Raw genomic sequence first — 26,277 nt, 5'->3', positions numbered from 1 at the left:
AAGGGTGTTAAACAGCGGTTGATTGTCTTTCGGCCAAGATGTTGTTAGAAAGTTGGTCGTTGTTGTTGTTGTATACGAATTGATATCGAACGGCTACCGAAAGTAAATGCGTTCTCAAAATATCAAAATGTTTACTTTAAAAAAAAAAAAATACAAGTCATGCATAAGGCTCGAAAAATATGGTCGCCCGCCGTCGATGGCGCCAGGGTTAAGGTTTCAAATCTCTTATCCCCGTCACATATCATACACCGCATAACGCCATACACAACATAACACCATTTTGTGCATTTGAAGGTAGTGCGCACGACGTAATCCCGGCCGGGACTCCTGCGAAAGATATGTAACGCACGAAGTTGTTGATCATATGCATAAAATCATTATAATAGACTCAAATGATAAGTAAAATTCATACTTAGAAATCGAAATAATAACCAAATCAAATTCTTTCAAAAGTTCGGATTAGTTGTTGATGTTGTTGAACCGAGATCGCCTATGAAAATCATACTCATCATACGCCATATAATCACCTATGAGCATATCGAAGCAATCCGAGTTTAAAGATACGGGCGTTCGTAGTTGAACTTTTTAAAACAAACTTTTTATGCAAAAGTTGAAAATCAAATATTTCAAAGACATAAAGGCCAATATTTCATCATATCAACATACGAATTCCAAGAAACGAATAAGAGTCATAAACATGCTCGGATTTTTTGAATTGAATTTCCTCGAAGCTCGTGTCATAGCCTACTTGAATTTAAGGCACGTTAGTTAAGAAAAGATTGGGCTTTACATCGTACGCACTCAAGGCTAGCTCGAACTCAAGATAAATCCAATCTAGTCTTGAGGTCTACAAACAATCCATAATATGCCAAACATTAGCTAGAGACATTTGGGCATTTAAAGTAACCTTATACAAATTTTTCCGTGGCCAATGAGAATTTAACCTTTAAACAACAACAGTGACCTAGCAACATTAATTCAATCCGAAAGGCAATACAACATTAATAACTATTTCCATCATTCAACAACTTTCAATATATTCAATTTAACGGCACCTTCAAGCCAACACCAATTTTATACATTCGAATTAACCCAAACTCATACCAACAATATTCAAAGACATTCCAAGCAATTCATACAACATTTCAAACAATCCAACAATTTCTCCAAGCCACCCGAAACCAATCCCCAACCCGAGAACACAACTACAACACCTCCCTTACTTCCAAATCATGATTTGTATCAACAATCCACACTATAACGATATCATTCTCATAAAATATGTCGCTAAATGAGAACTTATTGATTGTTAGTTTCGATTCAACATTATTTGTCTTGGCAAACGTTCTTCTCCTCGACGTTCCAAGGATAGTTTCATCATCGATTGGGCCGATCGTGTCCTCACAACTTCAAATTCGCAAATAGAGGAGATTTTTGTGATGCAAATGAGTCGAAAAAAAGGCCTTTTGGCCCTCTAATTTTTAGAGAAATTGTTTCTCTTATTGGATTGCTTATTTGGGCCTCTTTTGTTGTAATAAGATCGATCAATGTTGCTCGCTTTCTTGATATCCACTTTGCCCTTCCCCTCATTTCTTTTGTCTATTGGACCATGTGGTGGGTTTTATCAACCCTTTTGACTCCTTTTATCAACATTTGAATTAAAGTAGCTTGGTGGATTTTATCAACCCTTTTGACACCTTTTATCAACATTTGAATTAAAGTAACTTGGTTGATTGTGCACAAAGTTATGGACAAGAGGATATTTCAGAGCCTCTATTTGTTGGCTGGAAGATGCTTTCTCAGATGCAGACTTCAACCCTAACTCCGCCACCTTCATCCCTTCTTTAGTAGCTTCTCCGCTATCTTCACCAACGATTTGTACCACTCGATCCTCCTGGATCGAGATTTTATAGGTCAAGTTCTCCAGTTTTAAATTCAGGAACGTTGGAAGATTGATTGCCCTATTCTACTCACATATACGAGCCCAATGCAAGTGGGTTCTCTGCCTTGTGTCCATATCTATATCTATAAAGCCTCCACAGATATTTTCGATACAATGGAAAAAGTTTTCGGTCCAACCATAAAGGGAAATTCCAAAGGCTTTTATCCATCTTGAACCCAGGTCATTTTTTGCTGAAGACGATCCTGATTTCGATGACCACCATTCCAAGGTCAAGTGCCTCCCGTTCCAAAACCAATCCCCTACTAGGACCCTGGCTGCTTCTTGTCTAGATGGGAGTTCAAAGAGGAATTTGCTATGAGCTAATGGTGTGATTCTGAGCCCTGCTGTGACTTGCCAACGAGTGAGGAACCACTTGTGAATGATTTCTGGATTTGGGCTAGAGTGGAAAGGATCGTTGAAGCAGCCGATCAGACATATGCTTAAGAAGTTGTTTGATCCTTCATCAACTTACTTCAGAGGCCATTTCGAAATCTCAGCAGCTGCTAGGAAGGATCTTTTGTTCAGATCTGTAAAGGTCTTGTATTTGGAATTAGAAACTTCCCCCAGAAAGTGAATTATTTTCCTTGCAATATCTCTCCAACCTTTGTTGTAATCAATTTTTGGAATAATAATTGCTTTCATTCTATCCCCTACCCTTGTTTTAATTCTTAGAAATCTGCCATAGTTGTTGAAATTCTGGTAAACTCTGTAGATGTATGATTGAATCTTCCTTCCCCATCTTTAAAGATTCGCCTTTGAAGCCTACGTGCATTTTGCTCGCATACCTATCTCAAATTTTCTTTGGAAGGCCTTAGCAAGATGCTAGACAAGGCTAAGCAGATGCAATGGATTGAAGGTTTCAAGGTGGGCAATAATAAAGATAATACTATCTCTGTGTCTCATTTGCTATATACAAATGACACACTTACATTTTGTGGGGTTTGCGTATTTAAACCTAACATTACTCCTTCAGCAATATTTACGTAATATGTTGAAGAGTAAGATCTCTTTGTCAATGAAGTCCTTGAACTGGAAGAAATGGCTGACATTATGGGATGCAACATTGGCTCATTTCCAACAAAATACCTAGGTCTTCCACTAGGAGCAAAGTTCAAAGATGATCAAGTCTAGAATGAAGTCATTGAAAAAATGAAGAAAAGGTTGGCAACTTGGAAGATCAATATCTCTCAACGGGAGGCGGGGTTGACTTATTAATGTTGTACTAGAATACAAGATAGTGTTTCCGTGCCATCCAAAGTGCGGGGATCAACTTGACAAAATAAAGGAGATCCTTTTATGGAAGCGGAAATTATAATATAAATTCCTCTGAAGTGGGAAAAGTGATTATAGAAGAGTGAGGATAGAATCGAGGAGATTTCGAAGTTTGCTTATGAAATGGTGGTGGAGGTATGCTTAAGATCAAACAAGCATTCAGAAAGAGGTTGTGAACGCTAAATATGGGAGACAAGACAGATGGAGGACCAACCAAAATAATGAACCTTATGGAGTTGGACCTTGGAAATTCATCAACAACGTATACGTGAGGAATTCTTTCAAGAGGTGTCTTTCAGGGTTGGGAATGGAAATTCAGTAAATTTTTGGAAGGATAGGTGGATCAACAGTCAACCACTTAATTTTCACATCCTCTTGCCTACGGGATAGCTTCTGATCCAAACTCTTTAGTGGATCAAAATAAAGAAGATGGAATATGGACACCTCACTTTACGAGGAACATTCAGGATTAGGAGGTTGATGAACTCATTGATCTTTTCAGAGTTCTGAAGGGCCTCAATGTCTCCACAATTACCAGATAACATAAAATGAGGCAGGTCTGAAAAAGGTATCTATACAGTGAAGGAAGGCTATACAAATTTGCTTTCTGGATGATAGGATAGACCTGCGGCCTGGAAATACTTTGGAAGACTGGCCTCCTAAGATTAAGTGTTTCACATGGACTACCTAGAAATGCTATCCTTACGGTGGACAACTTAAATATCTAAGCTAGTTAACGAATGCTACATGTGTCACGGTTGTTGGGAGACGAGTGAATCATTTGTTCTACCTTGGTTCTTGCGGTACTGGAATATGTTCATCTCGATCTCCGGGTATCAACTAGTCTATTCCTCGAATGTTGAGACGGCGGAAAGTTGGAACCTAAAAGAAGTTGATAGTTCCGTCAGAAGACACCCGGATGATTCTGCGTTATCTTTTCGAGCATTTGGAAGGAAAGTAATCACAGATGTTTTGATGGTATCTCAACTCCAAGAGGTAGTCTAAAATCTTTCTGTCTTTTTAATCTTTTCAGTTGGAGCAATCGATCCCCTGTAAATGACATATTATCCCTTTTAGACTTCATTAGCACCATCAATATGGCTTCGAGACCATATTTTTGCTTTCTGGTTAACTCTTTGATTTATAATTGAAGTTTTTGTTCTCAGGAGTTAACCATGATTCTTTTTGTGTATGTAACATGGATCTACTTGATGCCTTCCTAATACAACATCTTATTTCATCAAAAAAAAAAAAAATCTAATCCTTCCTACTCTATTTATTACGACTAGAATCATCTTTTCATGTATAGACTTCGAGATTTGATTCCTTTTATCCCTCTTCTCTCTATGTGCATAGAAAGGCTAGCCATTCAAGAGCATCAATTGCCAAGCAATGTCATTTATCAGCAACATTTTGAATATTTGAGTCAAATGTTCAAAGGCTGATACATATTGAGGAGCAGCAACCACTTCTCTTTTGCCCGAGCTATTTTTTTTTTCTTCGGATCTTCGGAGAAAAATCTAACTCTTGTAAATAAGCCACGTAATCATCTGAAATAACAAATCTTCTTTCTCTTTGAGATTTCTTAATAGAATTCCCTGTGGTTAATTTATGTCAGATGTTCGTGAGTCAGTTCCTTCCTAAAGTGTTTCATCCAAATGTTCAGCATTGTCAAAGTGTTCTTCGACAAGATGAATAATATTTGTTTTTGGTGTAGAAGTAGGCACATTGATGGGTAATGGAACATTTACCCTCACCTCATTTATTTCCACACTTTATCGTTCAACACTCCCACTAACTTCATCATTCTCAATGGTTCTTGCATTACTAATTTCAACAATTCTCGAACTATGATTTGGATAGTAAAAACCTATACCCTTTAGATCTCTCTGGGTAACCCATAAGGTTACCACTTACTGTTTGAGAATGTATTTTTTTTTCACGTGGAATATAAATTCTAGCTTTCGCTGGGCAGCCCTAAAAATGCAAGTGCCTTAAATTAGGTTCCCTTTAGTCCACGGTTTTAAAAGGGGTCTTTTGGAACTGCCTTACTAGGAATCCCGTTTAATAGATATACAACGGTTTTAAGAGCATACATCCACAATTGGATAATGAGGAATTACTCACCATATTCCTAACCATATCCATAAGTGTTCGAGTACGCCTTTTTGCAAAACCATTTTGTTGAGGCATTCCTGACACAGTATATTGTGCACACATGCCATGTTCTTCGAGCAATTCGGCAAATGCACCTGGACATTGTCCGGATTCATTATATTTTTCATAATATTCACCACCTCTATTAGACCTAATGATTTTCACTTTTCTATCTAATTGCCTTCAACCTCATTGACGCACACTTTGAGAGTGTCTGTTGCTTGAGACTTTTCTTTGAGCAAATAGATATATCCATAACATGAAAAATCATCGAAAAAAGTAATAAAATATTTTTCTCCACCAAAAGATGGAACATTCGCAAATATCGGTGTGTATAATTTCAAGAAGCTGGATGCTTCTTGTGGCACCTTTCTCTATGTTTGGTTTGCTTTCCCTTAATGCAATCCAAATATATATCAAGATCAGTAAAATTTAGATGAGGAAAAATCTTATTCTTTACTAATCTATTAACCTTTTGATATATGACCCAAATGGTTGTGCCACAAGTAAGCAGGACTTTCATCCAGTTAACTACGTTTAATTCCAACATTTTGATGAATAGGAAAAAGGGATTAAAAAAAATATTATCGAGTTTCAATTTATATAAACTATCAATAAGAACACTAGAACTATAAAAAATAGCATTCTTATATAAATCGAAACATCCATATCCAAACTTAAATTAAAATCCAGAAATATCAAGTCTTGAAAGAGAAATAAAATTCCTAGAAACTGAAGGAACATAAAGAGTCTGTAATAGACAAAGGCGATGTCCAATCTCCAAGATCAAAATATTTTAAAATAGTGAAAATTGTACCAACTCTGAGAATAGACAAAGAATAACATAAATTAAAAAAAATTACAACTCCAAATGTGAGTTCTCACCAGTGGGCAGTGGCGGAGCCATGATTTTCATTAAGGAGGTTCAAAAAGTCAAGAGGATTAACATCTACTATATATACATAAAAAATATTTAAACCTTTTATATACAATGTAATTTTTCATTGAAGGGGGTTCATACCCTCCTGGTACCGCCCTCGGTTCTCACTAACTTCTTTTTCACAATTCCAGCTAAATATAACAGTTAGATTTTGTTAAATATTTGATGGACACCAAAATGTTCACTTTTGACAAATTTAAACGTTAAAACTGCTCAATAATGCATTTTAAGGAACTTTGAACCTACCCAAACATAAGTGACCATTTCTATTTTTTTTTTTTTTTTATAACATACATACATCTCAGCATAATATTTCATGTTTTTAACTATTTAATAAGTGCGAGTACCCTTGAACGAGCAGCAAATGGAGGCTTTAGTCCATCATCACATATGCCTTTTTTATGTCATGATCCAACTCAAGTATCCTGTCTCAAAATACCAATTCAAGTATCCTATCTCAAGACGTATATATAGGAACCATGCCCTTGCAAGAATTCGCACATGCACACATTAATTTCTGCTTCTTTTTCTTTTTTACTTCATATAGTTCCACCAAAATACATTCAAGGTATCATGGCCTGCACAACATCACATTATTTTCTCACAAGGACTAGCTATTGTTCATTCGTTTAATTGTATTGATTGGCTACAGTGAGGTCAAGTTTTTGAAATAGCACTATTGATAGTTGATAACATACCAAATAGAGTTAGGGTTGCACTAAACAAGGATTTGAACTCTCACAGATTGATACATAGCCGGGGCACCTGATTGCTTTTACTTTGACTACTTATAGAGCTGGAATAAAATGTACAATATTTATCAGGAAAAGGTCATATGATAGATACAATTTGAGTTTTGAGTGTCTATTTAGAACATAACAAGAATTAACTATAATGGAAAAAATTCTTGTTCAAAATAACAAAAATGTGTAAAGTCTACACTTCTAGTCTACTTTATAATAGACAAGGCCCTCTTATCAAACAAAGATATCCTTTTTCCATAGTTCTTTGGTACCCCAACCCAACTCTAATGATTATAGCAGCAAAGTTAGCTTCCTAAAATGCTTTAACCTTGCAATGAATAATTGCTTACATCAATGTTACTGCTAAAGTGAAAATAGATTCAGCCTTTGTAAGATCAAATAAGTAGAAGAATAGCTCTGAAGAAAAAAATACAAAGTTAGCTATTAGCAGCAAGGAAACACCAAACAGTCCAGAATAGAATAAGCAGCCAACTATTAGCTACAACGGAAAAAACCAAAACTAGATACTATCATAGAGCTTCTACTTCGTTAAATAATTCCTTGGTTTCCATCTCATTGCCTATTAAGCTTTCACCACAATTTCCATGTTTTGGTGCTCTCTATTCTTACTTTATCTATAGACACAGCATCACCTTAAAAAAACTGCTTAAAAGAGCAACAACGCCCAGTACCATTGAGTTTAAAGTTCGACACACCAAGTAACACAACCAAAATAACTGCTCTTTCATAGCGTTTCTTGAAAATAGTGCAGAAAAGGAAAATGATAAAAAAGATCCCCAAGCAATATGAAACAGAATTTAACAGCACTGAAGAACAATACATAGAGTGCAACTCTTACAGATCATTACTAAAATTGTTTTCATCTGAGTTATTTCAGCCTCCGTTCTTGTTGCCATCATGGTCCCTTCTGTGAAAGCGGACAAATTAGGCTCTTAACATAGATTTCTGCCTCATAACATTGATCAAAGTTAGTAACATCCAGATATCTGATCGAGTCATCCTTTGGATTGTATTTCGTGAAACGTGAACCATGCCTAAGCAAAATTTCACCTTCATTTGACGTTATAATGGGTGGATGAAACATATATAACATAGAATCACCTGGAGATTTGGTGGTAAACATTTTTGTCCAAGATTCTTTTACCCCATACTCCTTCATAACCCATAAATCTGCACGAGTCGACGCGTATTCGCAATTAAGCACAGAAAGACAACTCCCAAACACTCCTAGCTCCGAAGTACCACATCCTGGCTTCTCTATCTCTGTCCATTTCTCATTAGCCAAATCAATAGAAATAATTAGCTTGCACCAGCTCCCAAGCCAATGGATTTTCCCATTCACAAGCTTACCCTTGTTATTATTATAATACGAAAAATCCGTACCCTGATAGTCATCAATACATCTCCAAGAATCACTCTTTAGACTATATATTTTGACCTCAACACGACGCATATTTTCGTGAATAGGAAAAACACCCACTACCTTGTAATCATCTTGTAACTCATCATATACAAAACAAAATTTGAAATATTCAATTTCATCCATAGAGTAAGCGCGACTCACTTTAAGTCTATACTTAGGCAATTTCTTATACTTTCTAATTGATGGGTTCCACAGAAACAACTCATGTAATTCGTCGTCGTAAACTTCTTTTACAAGACAAATCAATCCATTAACAGAACTCACAATCCAAGTATAATCATTAGGAGTTGTACATGGATAATCTACGTCTAATGCCTCAGTTACAGAATCGTAAAGTAAAGCGTTAACACAACAGTCCTTGAGATAGCGGTTAGGATCATTAACCCTAAACATAAGTCCATGGTGGGAGTAATTCTTGTTACTAGCGGATAATAAGGGATGGGTCTTCGCAAAATTAGGGCTAGAGATTAAAGAAAGCCAAGATTTAACAAGATTTCTGTGATGGTTCGTGAATCATTGAAATTGATGGAAAATGAGTAGGGTTTGTGGGTTTGATCCATTTTTGGGATTCCATTACAACTCCAGCTGCAAATCTTTGCCCTTTGTTGTATAAACCTCCAAGTTCGGGTAAAAACACAAACCCTCGTTGTATCTTTATATGGTCTAACGGTTACAACAATTAGATTTTGGTGTAAAAATATTCTGGATCCACTTTTCAGCCCCTGAATACCCCCAACGTTAACGTTTGGGCTCTAAAATGTTCTTATTTTTAACGGACCCATATAATTTATTACGTGGCAGCCTCTGATTGATGAACAATATAATTAACTTAAACTAATTAATCCTTCCGTTTAACCTGATCCAACAGAAAAAGCCTGCCCCGCCCCAATTAAATCCCCATTTAACAGTAGGAAACCCCTAACAAACCAAATTGAAAAATCCTATAACCCATTTCATTACAAATCAGCCTAGTCTCCTTCTTCCTCTTCTTATTATGGTTCTTAGAAGAAACCAACTTTCTTTTAGTTTTCCTCCATCAATTGTTGTTTGTTTCGTTCTCTTTTGTCAAAATTTCGTCATCCTCTTCTGTGCTTATAAGAATAGGAAGAAGGAGACTAGGTTGATTTGTAATGAAATGGGTTATAGGGTTTTTTAATTTGGTTTGTTAGGGATTTCCTACAGTTATAGGGATTTAATTGGGGCGTGCTTTTTCTGTTGGATCGGGTTAAATGTTTGGGGAGTATTAACTAGTTTAAGTTAATTATATTGTTAACCAATGAGAGGCTGCCACATATTGAATGACATGGGTTTGTTAAAAATCAGGGCATTTTAGAGTCCAAACATTAACGTCGGGGGTATTTGGGGGCAGAAAAGTGGATTCAGAATATTTTTACACCAAATCTGATAGTTCAAGGGTATTTTAGGCCCTTTCCGTATGGTCAAAGGGAAAATATTATTAAGAAATAAAAACGGAAAAAGGGTCAAAAAGGTCTTTAAACTATGCAAAATTGAACAAAAATGCCCTCCGTTAATAGTTGCCCTTAAACTATGAGAAATTGAATAAAAATTGCCCCTATTATTACTTATTAGGTCCAAAATTCCCTTTTCTTGTTTCTTTTCTCTAAAAATCTCTTTAACTAATAAAAAATGGGAAGTTATCTTTTTTTTTTTTTTTTTTTTTTTTACTCTCTTAATCTCATTTTATCAATTAAAATAAAATCAACCCATGTACTTTTTAAATTAATAAGATACAGGTCATATATATAAGGTCATAGTAACTCTATCATTAGTTTTCATTTATATAACAAAAAAAAAAATTTCTTTTTCCTAATAAAATAGGTAATATTTGTATTTCTTAATTTTTTCCGAATTCAAGTAGGATAGCATTTGCTGACATAATCCTTGGTTTTAAAAGTAAAATGAAAACACTCAACGATAACTCCATCGACGATATCTTAAAGATATTTTGTGATTTGAATCAATGTAATAAACAAGAAAATGGTTCTTTAAAAGCAATATTTTTATTAAAAATGTGATTAAAAAGAAAAGAAATAATATCTTTATTATGAAACTGATATTTTTGACCCAATTAAGTAACAATAGGGGCATTTTTGTTCAATTTCACATAGTTTAAGGGCATTTTTGGACCAAACTATAAACGAAGGGCATTCTTTGTCAATTTCACGTAGTTTAAGGGCATTTTTAGTCGATTTCGCGTAGTTTAAGGGCATTTTTAGTCTATTTCGCATAGTTTAAGGGTATTTTTTACCCTTTTCCGAAATAATTATAAGAATTTTATAGGAACGAACCCACACAACCATCGGAAAAGATTAAAAAATAAAAATATTTTCTATTTTGTTAGAAAAGAGAATTTTATCGTTATTTAAATAAAAAGTAATAATGGAATTACTATGATCTTTTATATGTAACAGTTAAAAAAGTACATGAGATTATTCTATTTTAATTGATAAAACGAGATTAAGAAGAAAAAAATAGTTACTTCGCAATCTTTTATTAGTTAAAGCAATTTCAAAGAAAAAAACACTTTAAAAATAATATTTTTATTAGGAAAAGAATGTGATTAAAAAGAAAAGGGACAACATATTTATTAGGAAAAGGGACATTTTTGACCCGATTAAGTAACAATAGGAGTATTTTTGGACCAAACTATTAACGGTAAGAGCAATTTATATAAACTATCAATAAGAATACCAGAACCATAAAAAATCGTTTTTATATAAGTTGAAACAATCCATGTCCAAATTTAAAATCAAATCCAAAAACTTCAACTTTTGAAAAAGAAATCAAATTCCTAGATATTGAAGGAACATAAATAGTCAGTAATAGATCAAGGTGATGATGTCTGGTCTCCAAGATTAAAATAGTGCAAAAATAGCAAAATTTGTACTAAACTATGATATTAGACAAAGAATAACATAAATTTTAAAAACTACACCTCCAAATGTGAGTTCTCACCAGTGGCGGAGCAATGATTTTCACTAAAGAGGTTCAAAATATAAAAAATGTACACATGAAGAAGTCAAGAGAATAACATGTACTATATATGCATAAGAATATTTAAACCTTGTATATACAATAAATTTTTTTTATCAAAGGGGGGGGGTTCAAACCCACGTACTGCCCCCAGTTCTCACTAACTTTTTTGACACAGCTCCAACCAAATATAACAACGACAACAACATACCGAGTATAGAATGTAATGGAGGTCTTCAGCTCAAGAGAAGGTGCAAAGACATCAATAATAAATAATAGGCAGTAATAAGAACATATAATAAGATAAATGAAGTGTAAGTTTGTTAAACATTTAATGGAGACCAAAAGTTTCACTCTTGACAAATTTATAACTTAAACTGCTCAAAATTGCATTTAAGGGACTACTTTGAACTTACCCAAAATATAAGGGTCCATTTATATTTTCTTCTCAAACCGGAGTGACGTGTTAAACCGATTCGGTCGAAATGTGGTTCATTACTCACCCCGGTTCCCAAAAGGATATTTTAATTGAAACTCCAAAAAAAAAAAAAAAAGAAGAGCTAAAAAAAAGTGTAAATAGAAAAATGTCCTAAAAGCATTAAACCCCAAACCCTACATTTTGTTAAACCCCTTGTCATTTTCTCCATCTTCCATTTTCATTAAAAAAACTCCCAAACATGGTCATATCTCTGCTTCTTCATTAATGGCTACTAATTAAGCTTAAAAATAAACAACTATGGCAGCCAAAAAGAAGCAAAATCAGAATTCTATGAAGAGTAGAGAAATTGAGAAATCAGTGATTTACATAATCCTCCGTTCAAAAATAATGTCCACTTAACTTTTATTTTTGGTTAAAAAAAGGTGTCCACTTTCAAAATAAAAAATAATTAACATTATTTTTTCAGATTAAGTGTTAAGCGATCAAATCTCAATATGCAATAACGATTTAATTAAAAATATTTTAGTCAAATTATTAATATTTGCCTAAGAGTTAGTATTTTAAAAAGATGTACGAATATTTAAATGAGCAACTCTTTTTACGAAGAGAGTAGAGTGATAATAAGAAAGAATAGTAAAATATCCCAAGGGCATTATGGTAAAATGACATAGTAATGGCAATTTCGTAAATAAAATGAAAAATGAATGGAAATAAAAAATATCCTCACAATTAAACCCAAAACCCTACATTTGTTAAACCCCTGTCCATCATCTTCTCCATCTTCCATTTTCACAAAAAAAAACTCTCCAAACACGGTCTTATCTCTACTTCTTCATTAATGGCTACTAATTAAGCTTAAAAATAAACAACTATGGCAGCAAAGAAGAAGCAAAATCAGAATTCCAGCCAAATTGAGAAAACAGTGAATTGCAGTAGTAAAAGTAAAAAGAAGAAGAATAGTAAAAAAAAGAAGCAGCAACAACAACAGTTTTTGAATGAAGATGATTATAGACTAAGGTTACAAGAGGGTTTATATTCACCTGATTATATTTTCACTAAAATTTTCAGAAAGGATGGTCCTATACTTGGTGCTGAATTTGATTCTCTTCCAGAAAATCCTTTTACTCCCAGTAAGAAAGGTAAATTTTCTTCAATGAATTACATTTATTTGAGTTTATTGTCAAAAACACACACATGAATTATCGTTTTTTCGCGAGTTTTTGACCTCAATTAGTAACATACGTCAATTATTAGTTGTTCTCTTTTCCTACCTGAAAGGGTTTAGGGTCTTCAGGTAGGAAAAGGGAAAAACTGATAGTTGAGGTGTGTTTTATAATACGTAGATGGTGATAGTTCAGATAAGTAACAAAGGTAAATTTTCTTCGATTTCATATTTTGAGTGAATTTTGGGAAAATTACGCTCTATGTCTACCGGGAGAAAATATTTACTCCATGTAGCCTATATTTTGAGTTTGTTACCCGGTTATAGCCCATATTTGTGTACAAGGACCTATATAACCCATCCGTCCATCATTGTAGATTTCCCTCTTTTTCCCTGTTGCCAATATTTAAATTTGACAAAGCTTGGATTAATTTTGGTTGATGAATACTTATGGTATGATACCAGTCACTTCTAGCTTGACTACATTCTTGTACTGTAAATTCTTCTTGATCAAAAAACCCTTCCGTCCCAATTTATGTGGCACCTTTCGGGTTTCGAGATTCAAACAATTTTTTCTTTGACCTGTACTTTTTTCATATGTCAGTTTAAATATTTTGAATTGTAAATTATTGTGACTTAGAGTACTGTTTACTTAGTTTCCGAATATGTAATTTTTTTTTCTAAAAACTTAAAGATTCCATGTCCGAATTCACATTCTAACTAAACAGGTTTGACTCTCGAAATCGGTACTGTGCCACATAAATTAGGACAAAGGGAGTACTATTATATACTTTTGTACAAGGTTGATACATTATGTGTAATGCTTTCCCCTCAAGTATAATGTTGTATAATATTGTATATTGGGCTACGTGGCGTAATATTTTACGATGGACTGTATATTTTTAAAAATTTCTCGAATTTTGGGAAAGCGAAGTGGTTTTGGGTTGATTGTGTAGGTGATAGTTCTGTATATGGTCGTGTTCCATTTCTAGTTCTGGTTAGAAGTGATGCTCTATGGTTAGGGACGTGAATGAAGTCTGTGTTATAGGCAATTGAGTTTGTGGGTTCGCATTACCACTGACACTACAACTTCTTTTGACCAGTAGGATTTTCACTAAGGGGATTTAAAATATAAAGAAGTAAACACACGTTGAAGCCTAGAGAATTCAACTTCTTCTATATATACATAAAAAATTATTTAATATATACAGTGTAATTTTTTTAACCCCTTTGCGCCCCCTAGCTCCGCCCCTGCTTTTGACTATGGGTTCAGACTTAGTATAGATTTTTATACACACACACTGTAGAAATGAATAGACACAATGAAATTTGTCAGGTAGGTGATGTATACCCTACTGTATATCCACAGTAGGTTCTCTGTATTCTTTTGTCTGGTGTGCCGCTTGGGGAGCTATACTAATGGTAAACAATCTTAAAAAGAGAGGATTATAGTGGTGAGTCCGTTTTGCATGTGGCAAAAGCATGAGGTTTTGTTTTTTGGTTGCGTTGGAACTTTGGGCCCTGATAGTTTACAACCTTCAATATCCAAAGGGTTGGTCTAGGACAATAGCGAAAATTATATCAGGATGGAGCTAAGGGGCAGCTGAAAAGAAGAAAAAGAAGCTATGGAGGATGGTGCCTTGGCGTGTTATCAATGAACGATATTTTGATTTATTCATATATGTAAAAGAAATAAATAAAATGATCTAAATAAAATGATCTTTGATATATCCGAAGATCCGAAGAAAAATAAAGCCCGGACAAAAGAGAAGTGGGGCTGCTCCTCAATATATATCAGCCTTTGAGCATTTGACTCAAATATTCAAAATGTTGCTGATAGATGACATTGCTAGGTAATTGATGCTCTTGAATGGCTAGCCTTGCTATGCACGTAGATAGAAGAGGGATAAAAGGAATCAAATCTTGAAGTCTATACATGAAAAGATGATTCTAGTTGTAATAAATAGAGTAGGAAGGATTAGATTGTAGCCACTTGTCATTATTGAAAAGTGAAATGTCAAAGAATGCTATTACATCTTCCTCTTTTGTTTGTTTCTATGGCTGGTTAATGTCGTTACTTCCTTCTGTATGTTTGCTGTGCTAAATCTTGTTCTTCCACAATCAGGTTCCAGAATTTCTAGTCATGCTAGAGAAGAAAACCAAGCAGCAATTAAGAGGAGAAAGGTACGCAAGATAGGTTCCGGGAAAAATCTTCACAATCTCTAATTGCTCATTATCAACACTTAGTTCTTTTCAGTTTATTAATATTTTCTCTTTGTATTTTACTTTTTTCCTCACCAGGTCTCTGCGCCTGCCACCACGCATTGCCGAGCTTCATGTGAAAGTACCCCTCCTGTGAAAAAGCATGGTACTGGGAAAGGTCTAATAACAAAAGACACTTCGGTGAAAAAATACGGCACTGGGAAAGGATTAATGACCGAGAAGAGTGCTAGTGTTAGAAAGCACGGTACCGGGAAGGGTTTGATGACAGTTTGGCGGGCAACAAATCCTCACGCCGGAGACACCCCCACTGGTGTTGATTTTGGAGAGAGTGCTAAAGAGAGAAAGAAGAAGTTGCTGCAGCGACAGTCTATTTTGGTTGAGCCTCATCCCATGCCTTTGATATTATGTAGCAATTTGTAGTACATGTATGTCTACCAAGTTCCCTTTCTGATTCTTTGCGAAGGTTGGTAATTGCTATCTGATCTTCTGTCTGCAGAGAAAAATAGAAAAGAAATTGCAGGATAAGAAAAAGGTTGGCGTGAAATGCAGAAAGGTAAAATTCTGGCTAATGTTGAAAAGCTACTACTATTAGTGGTTGAAGTGTTTATTTGATATTTAGTGGCTGGAGTGATTTTAGTTTGGCATTTCATAATTGTAGGCAGTGAATAAAAGGATCGAAAAGCAGAAGCCACCTCGTAAGGAAAAATGTGAACTTGCGCTGGAAAGGAGAAAGTGCCAAGAAGGGTTACCTATCAAAAAAAGAAAATACCAAGAAGAGTTTACTCAGCAGGGGTCACTAGCGGATGATGAGGAACTTGAGTTAATGGAGTTGGAGGCAGGACCTAACTCATTGACATGCTGTACACACTTCGCGGGCAATGGTCTTCGTGGCTGTTCACTTTGCAAAGGTTTTATAAGATCCCCTATTTTTTTCTATCCTCTTGCAAATGTTAGTTAATTGCTTCCTGTTTGTTCTATCCTCTATTTCTCTGTTTTGTTAGCTGTTTTTTCTTTTTCTTCTCTTAACCTTACTTATACGGTCTAATTGCTAGTCATAGATGACCAAGTTATATTACACGATACACCAATCATCTATTTGGCTTGAAGTATACAGATTTACGATTTATGTCTAACAAAATGCCTTTAATGCTTTAGGTTTACTGCCAAAGTTTCCTCCAGATTCAGTAATAATGAAGCTGCCTCTCTATATGCGACCATGGGATTCCTCTCCAGAGCTTGTCAAGAAACTTTTCAAGGTACTTGGGAAATAATATTCTTTGCTGAGTGCCTGAGTCTGATGGTGCTAATACAAATAGAAAACATGATATTGGATTGTCATGGTTAGTGGTATACCTTACTGTTAACGTTCTGTTTGTTAAGAGGATGTAGTGTTCTATGGCTTTTGTTTTCAATAAATTTGCACAAAGATGATCTGTAAAAATGGTGAAGCATTTTGCATTTAGATGCTTTTCTTAACATACGCTCACTTTTTTTCCTATTTCGTTTTCTTATATTAAAAAACATATGGCTAATATGCAGTTTGTTTTGCAGATCTTCCACTTTATCTGTACTTATGCTGCAAGAATTGATATCTGTTCCTTCACAGTTGATGAGTTTGCGCAAGCATTTCATGAAAAAGTAAGTTCAGCTGTACTAGTTACTCTCGATCATTCTCTTTTGAGACCTGATAGCTGCTTTTAAAGATGGTGATTAGATCTCGATCAGTTTCCAGTTTTGATTTGTTTCTTGTTGTTCAGGATTCCTTGCTCCTTGGACAAGTGCATTTGGCCCTTCTCAGGCTTCTTCTGGCAGATGTTGAAATTCAGCTTGATAGTGGATTCATTCATCAAGCAAGCAAAAGTTGCAATTTCTTGGGATTGGTTCACTCAGTGAGTCTAAATGCATTCAGATCCATTGTCACTTCAATGGGCTTTTGCATATTTTAGCATAGGTTTGAGTCTTTAAGAAGCAGATGCGAGACAATTTATGTACTGCGATTTTTATGTTTTTGCTACTCGGCTAGGTCTAATTTATTTCATTATTGTTACTTTGCTACAAAGGAGGTTCCATTACTATGGTAGGACAATTTAAGAAAGAGAAGAGAAGGGAGAGAAACAATGATGCTTCAGGAAATGAAAGGGGAAGGAATCTAAATTACGCGGAAATGGAACAAAAGAGAACTTGACCTTGTCATCAGTCATCCCACAATTTGTGCTGAGTTATTCCCTGATGAACATCCCTAACCCTGTAGTTTGTACAAAATATCCTGGAGCATATTAGAATTAGAAGAAAGAAGAAAGAAATCCTTGCTAAAAGGATACATCTTTTTTGTTGGAACGAAGAAGAACGGAGTTATAGAGAATTCTCAGAGTTTGATATGGGTCTTATTTCCTTGTGTTAACTAGGAGGATCACATGTACGAGTAGCCTTTGCTTTTCCAAAGTATCCTACTAGCCTACTACTGCAATGTGCTTATCGGAAAACACTGAATACCAAGTTTGGCTTGTATAATTGAGTACCAGAAAAGTCCTAATATTTTCTATGGAGAGTTGAGTACAGAAAAGTCCTATAATAATCACGTAGTGCCACAAACCCCTGGACGTCCCAAAATTCTATCACCAAAAGTGGTATTTTCAGCATATTAAAGTAGGTTATCTGCTTCTATGTTGTGTCAGCTAACAATGTTGGCATGTTCTACATGCTCCCTTCCTCTAGCATTCGATGGATGCTTTTCTTCCACATTCACAATGGTAACACTAGTGTCGTGAGATGATTGACTCTTGGTATGAAGGGATGTAATTGGTTGCTAGTCTCTTTCCCTTGAGAGGATAATATGCTGTTTGATTATTTATATGCTCGTCTATTCTGCAGATAAACTTTCCTTTGTTACTGTTTTTCTTTAAAATCTTCTTGCCCATTAAAGTTTGCTATTCTAAAAGAGGAAACATTCATCTTATTTTGACAGATTGAACATGAAGAATTTAGTCTGAAACTGTGGATTAGTTCACTCAATGCCTTAACATGGACAGAGATACTACGGCAAGTTCTGGTTGCTGCTGGTTTTGGGTCCAAACGCGGTAGAGTATCTGGGGAGGCTCTCAGCAAGGTACTGCAGTTTCTGGCTACTGATTTATACGTATTCTTGCATCTTTGATATGTCAGTGGCTATAAGTTATATTCTAATGTTTTTGTTGCTGGATATTTAAAGGCCTTTTGTTCTGTGAGTGGTCATATTTCATTGTAAGAAATAATTTGTTGGGAATTTGAGTCTTCTTCACTGATTAGTGAAGTGGACAAGTACTGTAACACTTATCTAATTCAACTCTCTCCAGAAGGCACCCTACAAATACATCTTAAGGTTTGTTTGGAAGGACATCTTGGAATTGGATTTGGATGTAATTAGGTGTAATGACGCTGATTTAGCCTGTTTGTCTAGCAATTAATTACTTAGTCAACATGGAATTGGGTGTAACTGAGGGGGAACAATTACATTTTCCAATCCCGAAGGGGGAGGTGAGAAATGGTGATAATTAGAAAGTTTTTCAAATGTACTATTCTTTTTTGAAAAAAGGTTTCTCTTCCCATTTTCCCTTTATTTGTAAACAAGACTTGCTTTCCAACAAGATGCTTCTATGTAGGTGCTAGTATGTTGCAACTCCTCATATTATCCTTCTTTTACCTTTCTCTTATTGCATATGCAGATTGTAGTAAACTAGTACTAGTATTCGGTAGCCCGTGGTACACTGAAGGGTCTTTTAATGATGTTACTCCGTGAATCTCATTTTCTTTCGTTTTCTTGTTTCTTAGGAAGTTAGTTTGATGGCTAAGTATGGGTTAGCCCGGGGTACACTGAAGGGTGAACTTTTTAGCATTCTGCTAATTAAAGGAACTGATGGAATGAAAGTTCATGAGCTGGCAAAACTTCAATCTGTAAGTGGATGTGAATTCCGGTCCTTACTATTAGTATTACTGTACTTTGTCACTGCCTCTACATCATCAAATACTTTGGTCAATGAATCTTTTCTTTTTGTTTTGAAGATTGTTGAGTTGAATCTGGCAGCAACAACCATTCAGCTAGAAGATTTAATAAGCTCAACCCTTTCTAGTGACATTACACTGTTCGAAAAGATTTCATCTTCAGGGTACCGTCTACGTATTAATCCTTCTTCACAGGAATCTGAAATTTCTTTCTCAGATTCCGAAGGAGATGACGCAGAGGTTATTAGTGGATACATCAGAGATTATTCTGATTGTGAATCCCGTGAATTAGTTCCAGCTGAATCTGGACGGAGATATCAGTTAGAAAATAGGAACAGTTTATCAATTGTAAATACTGAAATTGATGAAAGTTACTCAGGAGAAGCATGGTTGTTGGGGCTGATGGAAGGTGAATATTCAGATCTTGGCATTGGAGAGAAGCTGAATGCCTTGGCGGCATTGGTTGATCTTCTTACTGCTGCATCCAGCATCTCTGAAAAGGTACAAAATTCAATGAGTCCATTAGGTCCTTAAAAGGAACTCTTTCCTCTTGGTTATCATGCCCTCAAACTCTTCTGCCTTCCAATCTGCATGTCTCTTTTTACTGTTCTAAAATTTTCGTTTTAACACATTATATTCATTTTACTGACGGCCGAGCATGCTAACTAATTTGTCAAGGCTGCCCTTTCATACTGTGGAAAATTGTATATTCCTAGCTATGTTGTTCGGCCTCTTCAAAACGGAGACTTGTGGTTTTTGGAGGATCCGATATGGGTGCGACAACATTTTTGGAGAGTCCGTGCAACATTTTTTTCAGTTAATAGGCTGTACCTGTTTGTCTCTTTGTTGGTTATCACTGCACTTTTCAGATATTGCTATATTCTGAGTACTGATAAAAACAAGATGTTGCTATATTGTATGAGTACCACCATTCCTAGTGGCACTGACATATGAAGATAAAGAAGTGCATTTGTATGTCAGATCAGCTTCTTTTTCTGCATTTTAAGACAAGTTCTGTCTGCAGGATCCGATGCCATCCACTGTAGAATGTGCTCCTGCAACGATTCATCATGCATCAGGTGGAAAAATAAAGAGGTCATCAGCAAAATCATCCTACTTGGCTGGGCAAACACAAAGTCATAGTGGATATCTTAGTAATCAAGATCCAACAGGGTCATTGGAGTTTCAGCCTGTTGATTCTTCAGTGTCAATGTCAAAAATCTGTAAGAAAAATAAGTCACCTAGCACTGCAAAGAATACCAAAGAACTGGAAGCTGGGGATGATTTGCATCCTATGCAGTCTATCTTCCTCGGCTCTGACCGTAGGTACAATAGATACTGGATTTTCTTGGGCCCTTGCAATGAACTCGATCCTGGGCACAGGAGGATTTATTTTGAATCTTCTGAAGATGGTCACTGGGAGGTGATTGATACTGAAGAGGTACTTTAGTATCATTTTGGTACTTCTATTTCTTATATTTGTAGCATGCAACAACTTCCAAGAAATGAACTTTTTCCTGTGTATTTTATCTGGTTGCAGTCTTTATGCTCTTTGTTGGCTGCCTTGGACCGTAGAGGTACACGAGAGGCTCTCTTAGTTGCATCTCTAGAAAAACGGGAAACCTTCCTATGCCGAGCAATGTCAAATATGCTGAATGATTCAGGAGATAGGCAATCACCTCAATGTGGAAGGACTTTTTCTAGGGAAGATAGTTCATCATCTGCAATTTCTGATGTGGACAACTTAGGCCTTGTTGAAGTGCACAATGGTTCTACTGGTTCGAAGGTGTCTGCAGGGCGGAAAAGAGAACGTCAGCAAGACAAATGGAATATTGCTCAAGCTTTTGACTCATGGATGTGGAAATCATTCTATTGTAATCTTGCCGCTGTGAAACGTGGGAAAAGGTCTTATCTTGATTCACTTGCAAGGTGTGAACAGTGTCATGATCTATATTGGAGGGATGAGAAGCACTGTAAGATTTGCCACACCACGTTCGAGCTTGATTTTGATCTTGAAGAAAGATATGCCATTCATACTGCAACTTGTAGGCAGAACCTAGACCCTGATAACTGCACAAAGCATAAAATTCTCCCATCAGAATTGCAGTCACTTAAAGCTGCAATATATGCAATTGAGGTGAACACTCATTCTAATGCGTTTACAGCTAGTGTTGTATGTCTTAATTTTGATATTCATTTTAAAAGTGTTTAAGAATATAAAGTGCCCTATATAAACAGAACCTTTTATCGAATAACTTGTGTCATTTTGAGTGGTATGCGTGTCTTGTTTTATGTCAAAAACATCCTTGCAGTGCTTCATGTTCTTGAGACTAATTATTGCACACCTGTAGTTTAGTAGTGACATGTTTCTATCAGGTGCTTGCATAGACTGTTCTACGCTAGTCTGAACATCAGTTGCCAAAATTTGCAACACAACATCACATTCTCAACTGCTTAAAAGTTTAAATCCCTTTTTATTTTCTTGATAAGGACTTTAAATTTTTTTTTTTTTTTTGGCATCTCTCATTATCCTGCACATCCTTGTAACTTATATCGTGTATATGATGAGGTTGCTAACATGAAGTTCAGTTCATCCATTGCTTGATGCTGCAACGATGCTTAAAAACACGTGATGGCAGTTTAGTTTGTTAGGGTGCTAGAAATAAAATCACAGATGGCATGGAAAGTGGATTGTGCTTTGAGAAGTGACATGAATTCCTTTCTTATGTCTTTTGGGTAAAATTACGATTATATTGCTCTGATGGGATAGATAAGACTGTAGCGTGGTATACAAAAGATAGAGAACCTACAATAAGATATAGTGCTCTACAACTAACGTCAACTCATCTTATACTGAATGGACTTCATGGGTGCACGAAGAATTTTCAAGAAACAAGTTTATCAAAAAATATTACAAGAAAAGGATTTGTACAGAAGTTTCTTCCACCCCTCAAAAGGTCCTATTTCTTCCTATCCAAATTGTCCACATAGAAGCTAGATGAACTAGTTTCCATGTCTTGCTTACTGCAATTTGGGAAGTTTTTGAATACTTAAATCCAAAACAAGATAAGGTCCTTCTTGGGGATGGCGTAGTGGTTGAAGCATGGGAATAATGACCTCAAAATCTCAGATTTGAATCCCAATTATAACACTTGGTGTGAGCCCATCCCTCCAGCCTTGGTAAGCAGGATTACCTTGGCAACCTGTGGGATCGACTATTTGTCCAGTGGAAGAGGATTAATTGAGGTATGTGCAAGCAGGCCTGAACGCCACTGATTGCAAAAAGAAAAAGCAAGACAAGCTTCATATAGCTGAGATGAGATTGGAGATAGACTTAAAAGCACTTGATATGCACCTTTATAGTCTTAAAGTTATTTGTTCTATGAAGTACTGTGCAATTATTGATCCAACTTATGTTTTTGCAATTAACAATCTGATATGCGTATTTGTCATTCATAATTTTGCAGTCAGTAATGCCTGAAGATGCCCTAATTGGTGCTTGGCGAAGATCTTCCCACAATCTTTGGATCAAAAGACTGCGCAGGGCCTCAACTTTATCTGAGATTTTACAGGTGACAAATGCTGCCCATCCTTCAGTATCTTTTTGATAATTGGTCTCCATTTCTCAGGAGTTGCATTTTGGAGAGCTCGAAAATAAGCATAGATCCGTAGAGTCGATAATAAAACCTTTCCAACTGCTGCTAGATCTATGTTGTGTGTGACATTATTTTAGTAGAAATTTGACCTAATAATCGGTCTCACATAAGGGAACTTTTATTTTGAAATACATTGTAGGTTCTTGCTGATCCATTTCTCAGGAGTTGCATTTTGGAGAGCTCAAAAATAAGCATAGATCCGTGGAGTCTATAATAAAACCTTTCCAACTGCTGCTAGATCTATGTTGTGTGTGACATTATTTTAGTAGAAATTTGACCTAATAATCGGTCTCACATAAGGGAACTTTTATTTTGAAATACATTGTAGGTTCTTGCTGATTTTGTCACTGCGATCAACGAGGACTGGTTGTGTGACTCTGGTCATACTTTGGGATCAAATTATGACCCAGAAGAAATTATTGCAAGCTTTTCAAGCATGCCCCAAACTTCATCTGCAGTTGCATTTTGGTTGGTCAAGTTGGATGCCTTGGTCGGACCCCACTTGGGAAGTGCTCATTAGCAATATACAAGTCTAAAGGTATGATTCTTTCTTTTGATCAAGTTCCTTCCACTTTTTGTGTTGTTGCACTCTTCTCCCATAATCAGGAATCCTTCTATTTTTGTGCGCATGGTTTCCGCATTTATTCTTTATTTCCCATTGTGTTTGGGGATTTTGGGTTTTTGGGGGGGGGGGGGGTCGGGAGGAAGCTTCATATAGTGTTTCTTGGGGTAACTATGTATGTAGCTTGTTTTACCTGATTGAACATATTTATGCTAAAATTTGGTACAACGTGATGTGCATTTCCTACTGTTACTGTGTGCTGAATCTAGCTAATTGAAGAGGTAAGGATAAAAACTAAGTAATTAAATGAAAGGAGCTAAGATCATTGAAATCTTAGGCAATGTGGTATGCTTTCTGTCATGCCCACATAGGCTTGTCGTATGTCTATCTTCTTTTGAAACTGCACAAGTAATGCATCTCTCTTTTGTTTCTGAAAGTAGTTCATATATTTATCTTCTGACTGGCAAAAATTACTTTGACCATTTCCCGCTAAATATTTGACACGGTCGATCTTCATGGTTCGTCAGACACATCTGTTGATATTCTTTGACATTTCAGGTAGGTTGTTTCAAACAGGTCAATCTTATTTAGTTACAGGATAAGGAGTACATGGTTTGTGTCAAAGTCAGATCCATCAAACTACTTTATGGCAAAATTTCAGATACTTGGAGAGTGAGTTATTCTATCAGTATCCCTGAAGGAATCATGCTGCTTATTGCTACAAGTGCAACAGTGCAACTGGAAGCTTTATGATTTTTTTGGAAAGTAAAGCAGAAAATGAAGCAGTCAGCAATCGGTTCAACAACCAAAGGCTGACGTTAGAACAAATGTACAATGTTACTTCTGGACATCCATTTTTGTTATCATCACTATACGTAGGATACATGAATGCTTCTTCAATGTACATAGTAGGATAGGTTCTCTTCCTCATCTTCGATCTTCTTCAACCCAGTTTTGGCTGTTTTGCTGTATTAGGACTCACTCTTGACACTTGTATTGGCTCATTCCTTGTAAGATAAAACTGTTATACATGTTTCTCTTGGCGGCAAATAAAATTTAATGGGGCTGTTCGATGCCTCTGTTTCAGATTCACTTTGGTTTTTAGCCCACTTATCAAAGAAAGACATGATTAACTGAGGCTGCTCAAACAGGCATAGGCCAGACTCTGAATGACTGAATCAACTACTGCTAACTCTAGTTGGACTGAAACTCTCTCTATCTCCCTTCTCTTTAATGTACGCTCTCTACTGAGCTATCTTTCAATTCTTAATTTATATTTGGCTGCTTGAACGCATCAACTGTAATTGTTACGTTCAATGACACACCATACAAGATCATTTACTGCTTTACTGTTGTTCGTCAAATCTTGCACTATATGTGGTCTATATGGAAGGAAAGGAATGTGAGACGTTTTGAAGAAAGTAGCAGTCTCTATTAAGAAAACTAAGATGAGCTTTCATTCCACTTTTGGTGTGAAGAAGAATGGTTAGAAGATGCAAACTCACTGTTAGACATTATAGAATCCTTGTACTCACTTTCATTTTGTTTCTTGAACTGTAATATGGCAATTCGCAGCAACAGCCTTTGCGCTGAAGACATATGGTATGGTTATTCTCGAAGGAAAAAACCGTGCTCTATATTCCATTTATTACGTTTCGATCTTGTCCAACGCTTTCAGTGCTTATTGTATAAACTAGTGGAATTTAGCATCCACAAACTATGAGTTGTTTTGGGGTCTAAGCTACTAATAGGTTAAAAAAAAAAAAAAAGAAGAAGCTACTAATAGGTGTATAGTAAGTGGAAATTAGAGAAACTAAAGTTTACGCCCCTGCAATCAGTAGTGTGATTCCTAATATGGGTAACGTTGAGCAGATATCATTTCTGGGTTCGGAGAGTAGTCAGATAAACATTAATTATCAACCGGACAATGAATGATTTTTGCAGTTAAGGAAACAGGCATTTAATATCTTGCTTTATATGATGCTATATTACATGACAGTAGCGTCTGCTTTAATAACTGAGAAATCAGTCTAGGTCCAATCTTTACTATCAACCGCGGCCATTGAAACTTGGGAATAATGGGCTTGCCTCTACCCTTCTGCCCTTCTCCACTTAAATGCCGGAATAAGTTTGCATGGTGGGCTACAAAACGTTAACCGCAAAAAAAACTGGTGCTCAGCAACATCTCTGAAGACACATGGTTGGTTATTTTAAAAAGTATTTTGTTTATTAGCTGAGCCAAAAAGCTTGTATAACACCTGAATCTAACTGGGACTCCTAATCTCCAAGGACATTTTATTAGGCAAATTCTCCAGCATTCATGGCTGTCGTGTTCATGAATCGACCAAAAATGGTCCATCCTGGTATCACAGTGCTCTTGCAGAAACAGATGAAAAGTATGTACAGACTCTGAACAATTGTGTAAAATTGTAAAAGAAGCTAGGTCCTCCATATGTGTCCAGAAACTAATGGGCTTGATCTTTCTTTCTCCACTTAAACAAACACTGGGACAAGCTCCACCATCTCTATGGACATTTTCAAAAAATATTTTGTTTATTTAATATAAATACAGATCAATTAACTTTTTGTGTATTCTCGCATTCATGGCTCCTCTTCCAGAACAAAAATGGTCCATCCTGGTATCACAGTACTCTTGCAGAAACAGATGAAAAGTATGTACAGACTATGAACAATTGTGTAAAATTGTAAAAGAAGCTAGCTCCATATGTGTCCAGAAACTCGGATCTTTCCGACCACAAATGGTC

The 26,277-nt window shown here is 35.9% G+C and overlaps 2 protein-coding genes across 2 annotated transcripts; one reads left to right on the top strand and one right to left on the bottom strand.

Annotated features, from left to right (window-relative positions):
- Positions 1 to 7,671: 7,671 nt before the first annotated feature.
- On the bottom strand, positions 7,672 to 12,146 carry LOC132061084 (F-box/kelch-repeat protein At3g23880-like). The gene is made up of 2 exons (XM_059453957.1): positions 12,109 to 12,146; positions 7,672 to 8,994 (listed from the first exon to the last, which is right to left on the bottom strand). The coding sequence occupies exons 1-2, from the start codon at positions 12,144 to 12,146 to the stop codon at positions 7,971 to 7,973; spliced, it is 1,062 nt and encodes a 353-aa protein (XP_059309940.1). The 3' UTR covers positions 7,672 to 7,970.
- A 525-nt stretch (positions 12,147 to 12,671) lies between these two features.
- LOC132059276 (homeobox-DDT domain protein RLT3) lies at positions 12,672 to 24,604 on the top strand. Its single transcript, XM_059451851.1, has 16 exons — positions 12,672 to 13,070; positions 15,219 to 15,277; positions 15,395 to 15,691; positions 15,813 to 15,869; positions 15,975 to 16,224; positions 16,472 to 16,572; positions 16,868 to 16,954; positions 17,074 to 17,205; positions 18,282 to 18,422; positions 19,124 to 19,246; positions 19,355 to 19,795; positions 20,319 to 20,735; positions 20,835 to 21,431; positions 22,762 to 22,866; positions 23,279 to 23,488; positions 24,071 to 24,604. Exons 1-15 carry the CDS (start codon positions 12,803 to 12,805, stop codon positions 23,468 to 23,470), a joined length of 3,267 nt encoding a protein of 1,088 aa, XP_059307834.1. The 5' UTR covers positions 12,672 to 12,802; the 3' UTR covers positions 23,471 to 23,488; positions 24,071 to 24,604.
- Positions 24,605 to 26,277: the final 1,673 nt, after the last annotated feature.

The sequence above is a fragment of the Lycium ferocissimum genome, chromosome 6 (assembly GCF_029784015.1).
Source record: "Lycium ferocissimum isolate CSIRO_LF1 chromosome 6, AGI_CSIRO_Lferr_CH_V1, whole genome shotgun sequence".
In the NCBI taxonomy this organism is placed as follows: Eukaryota; Viridiplantae; Streptophyta; class Magnoliopsida; order Solanales; family Solanaceae; genus Lycium; species Lycium ferocissimum.
This window is presented reverse-complemented; position numbering and strand designations above follow the sequence as displayed.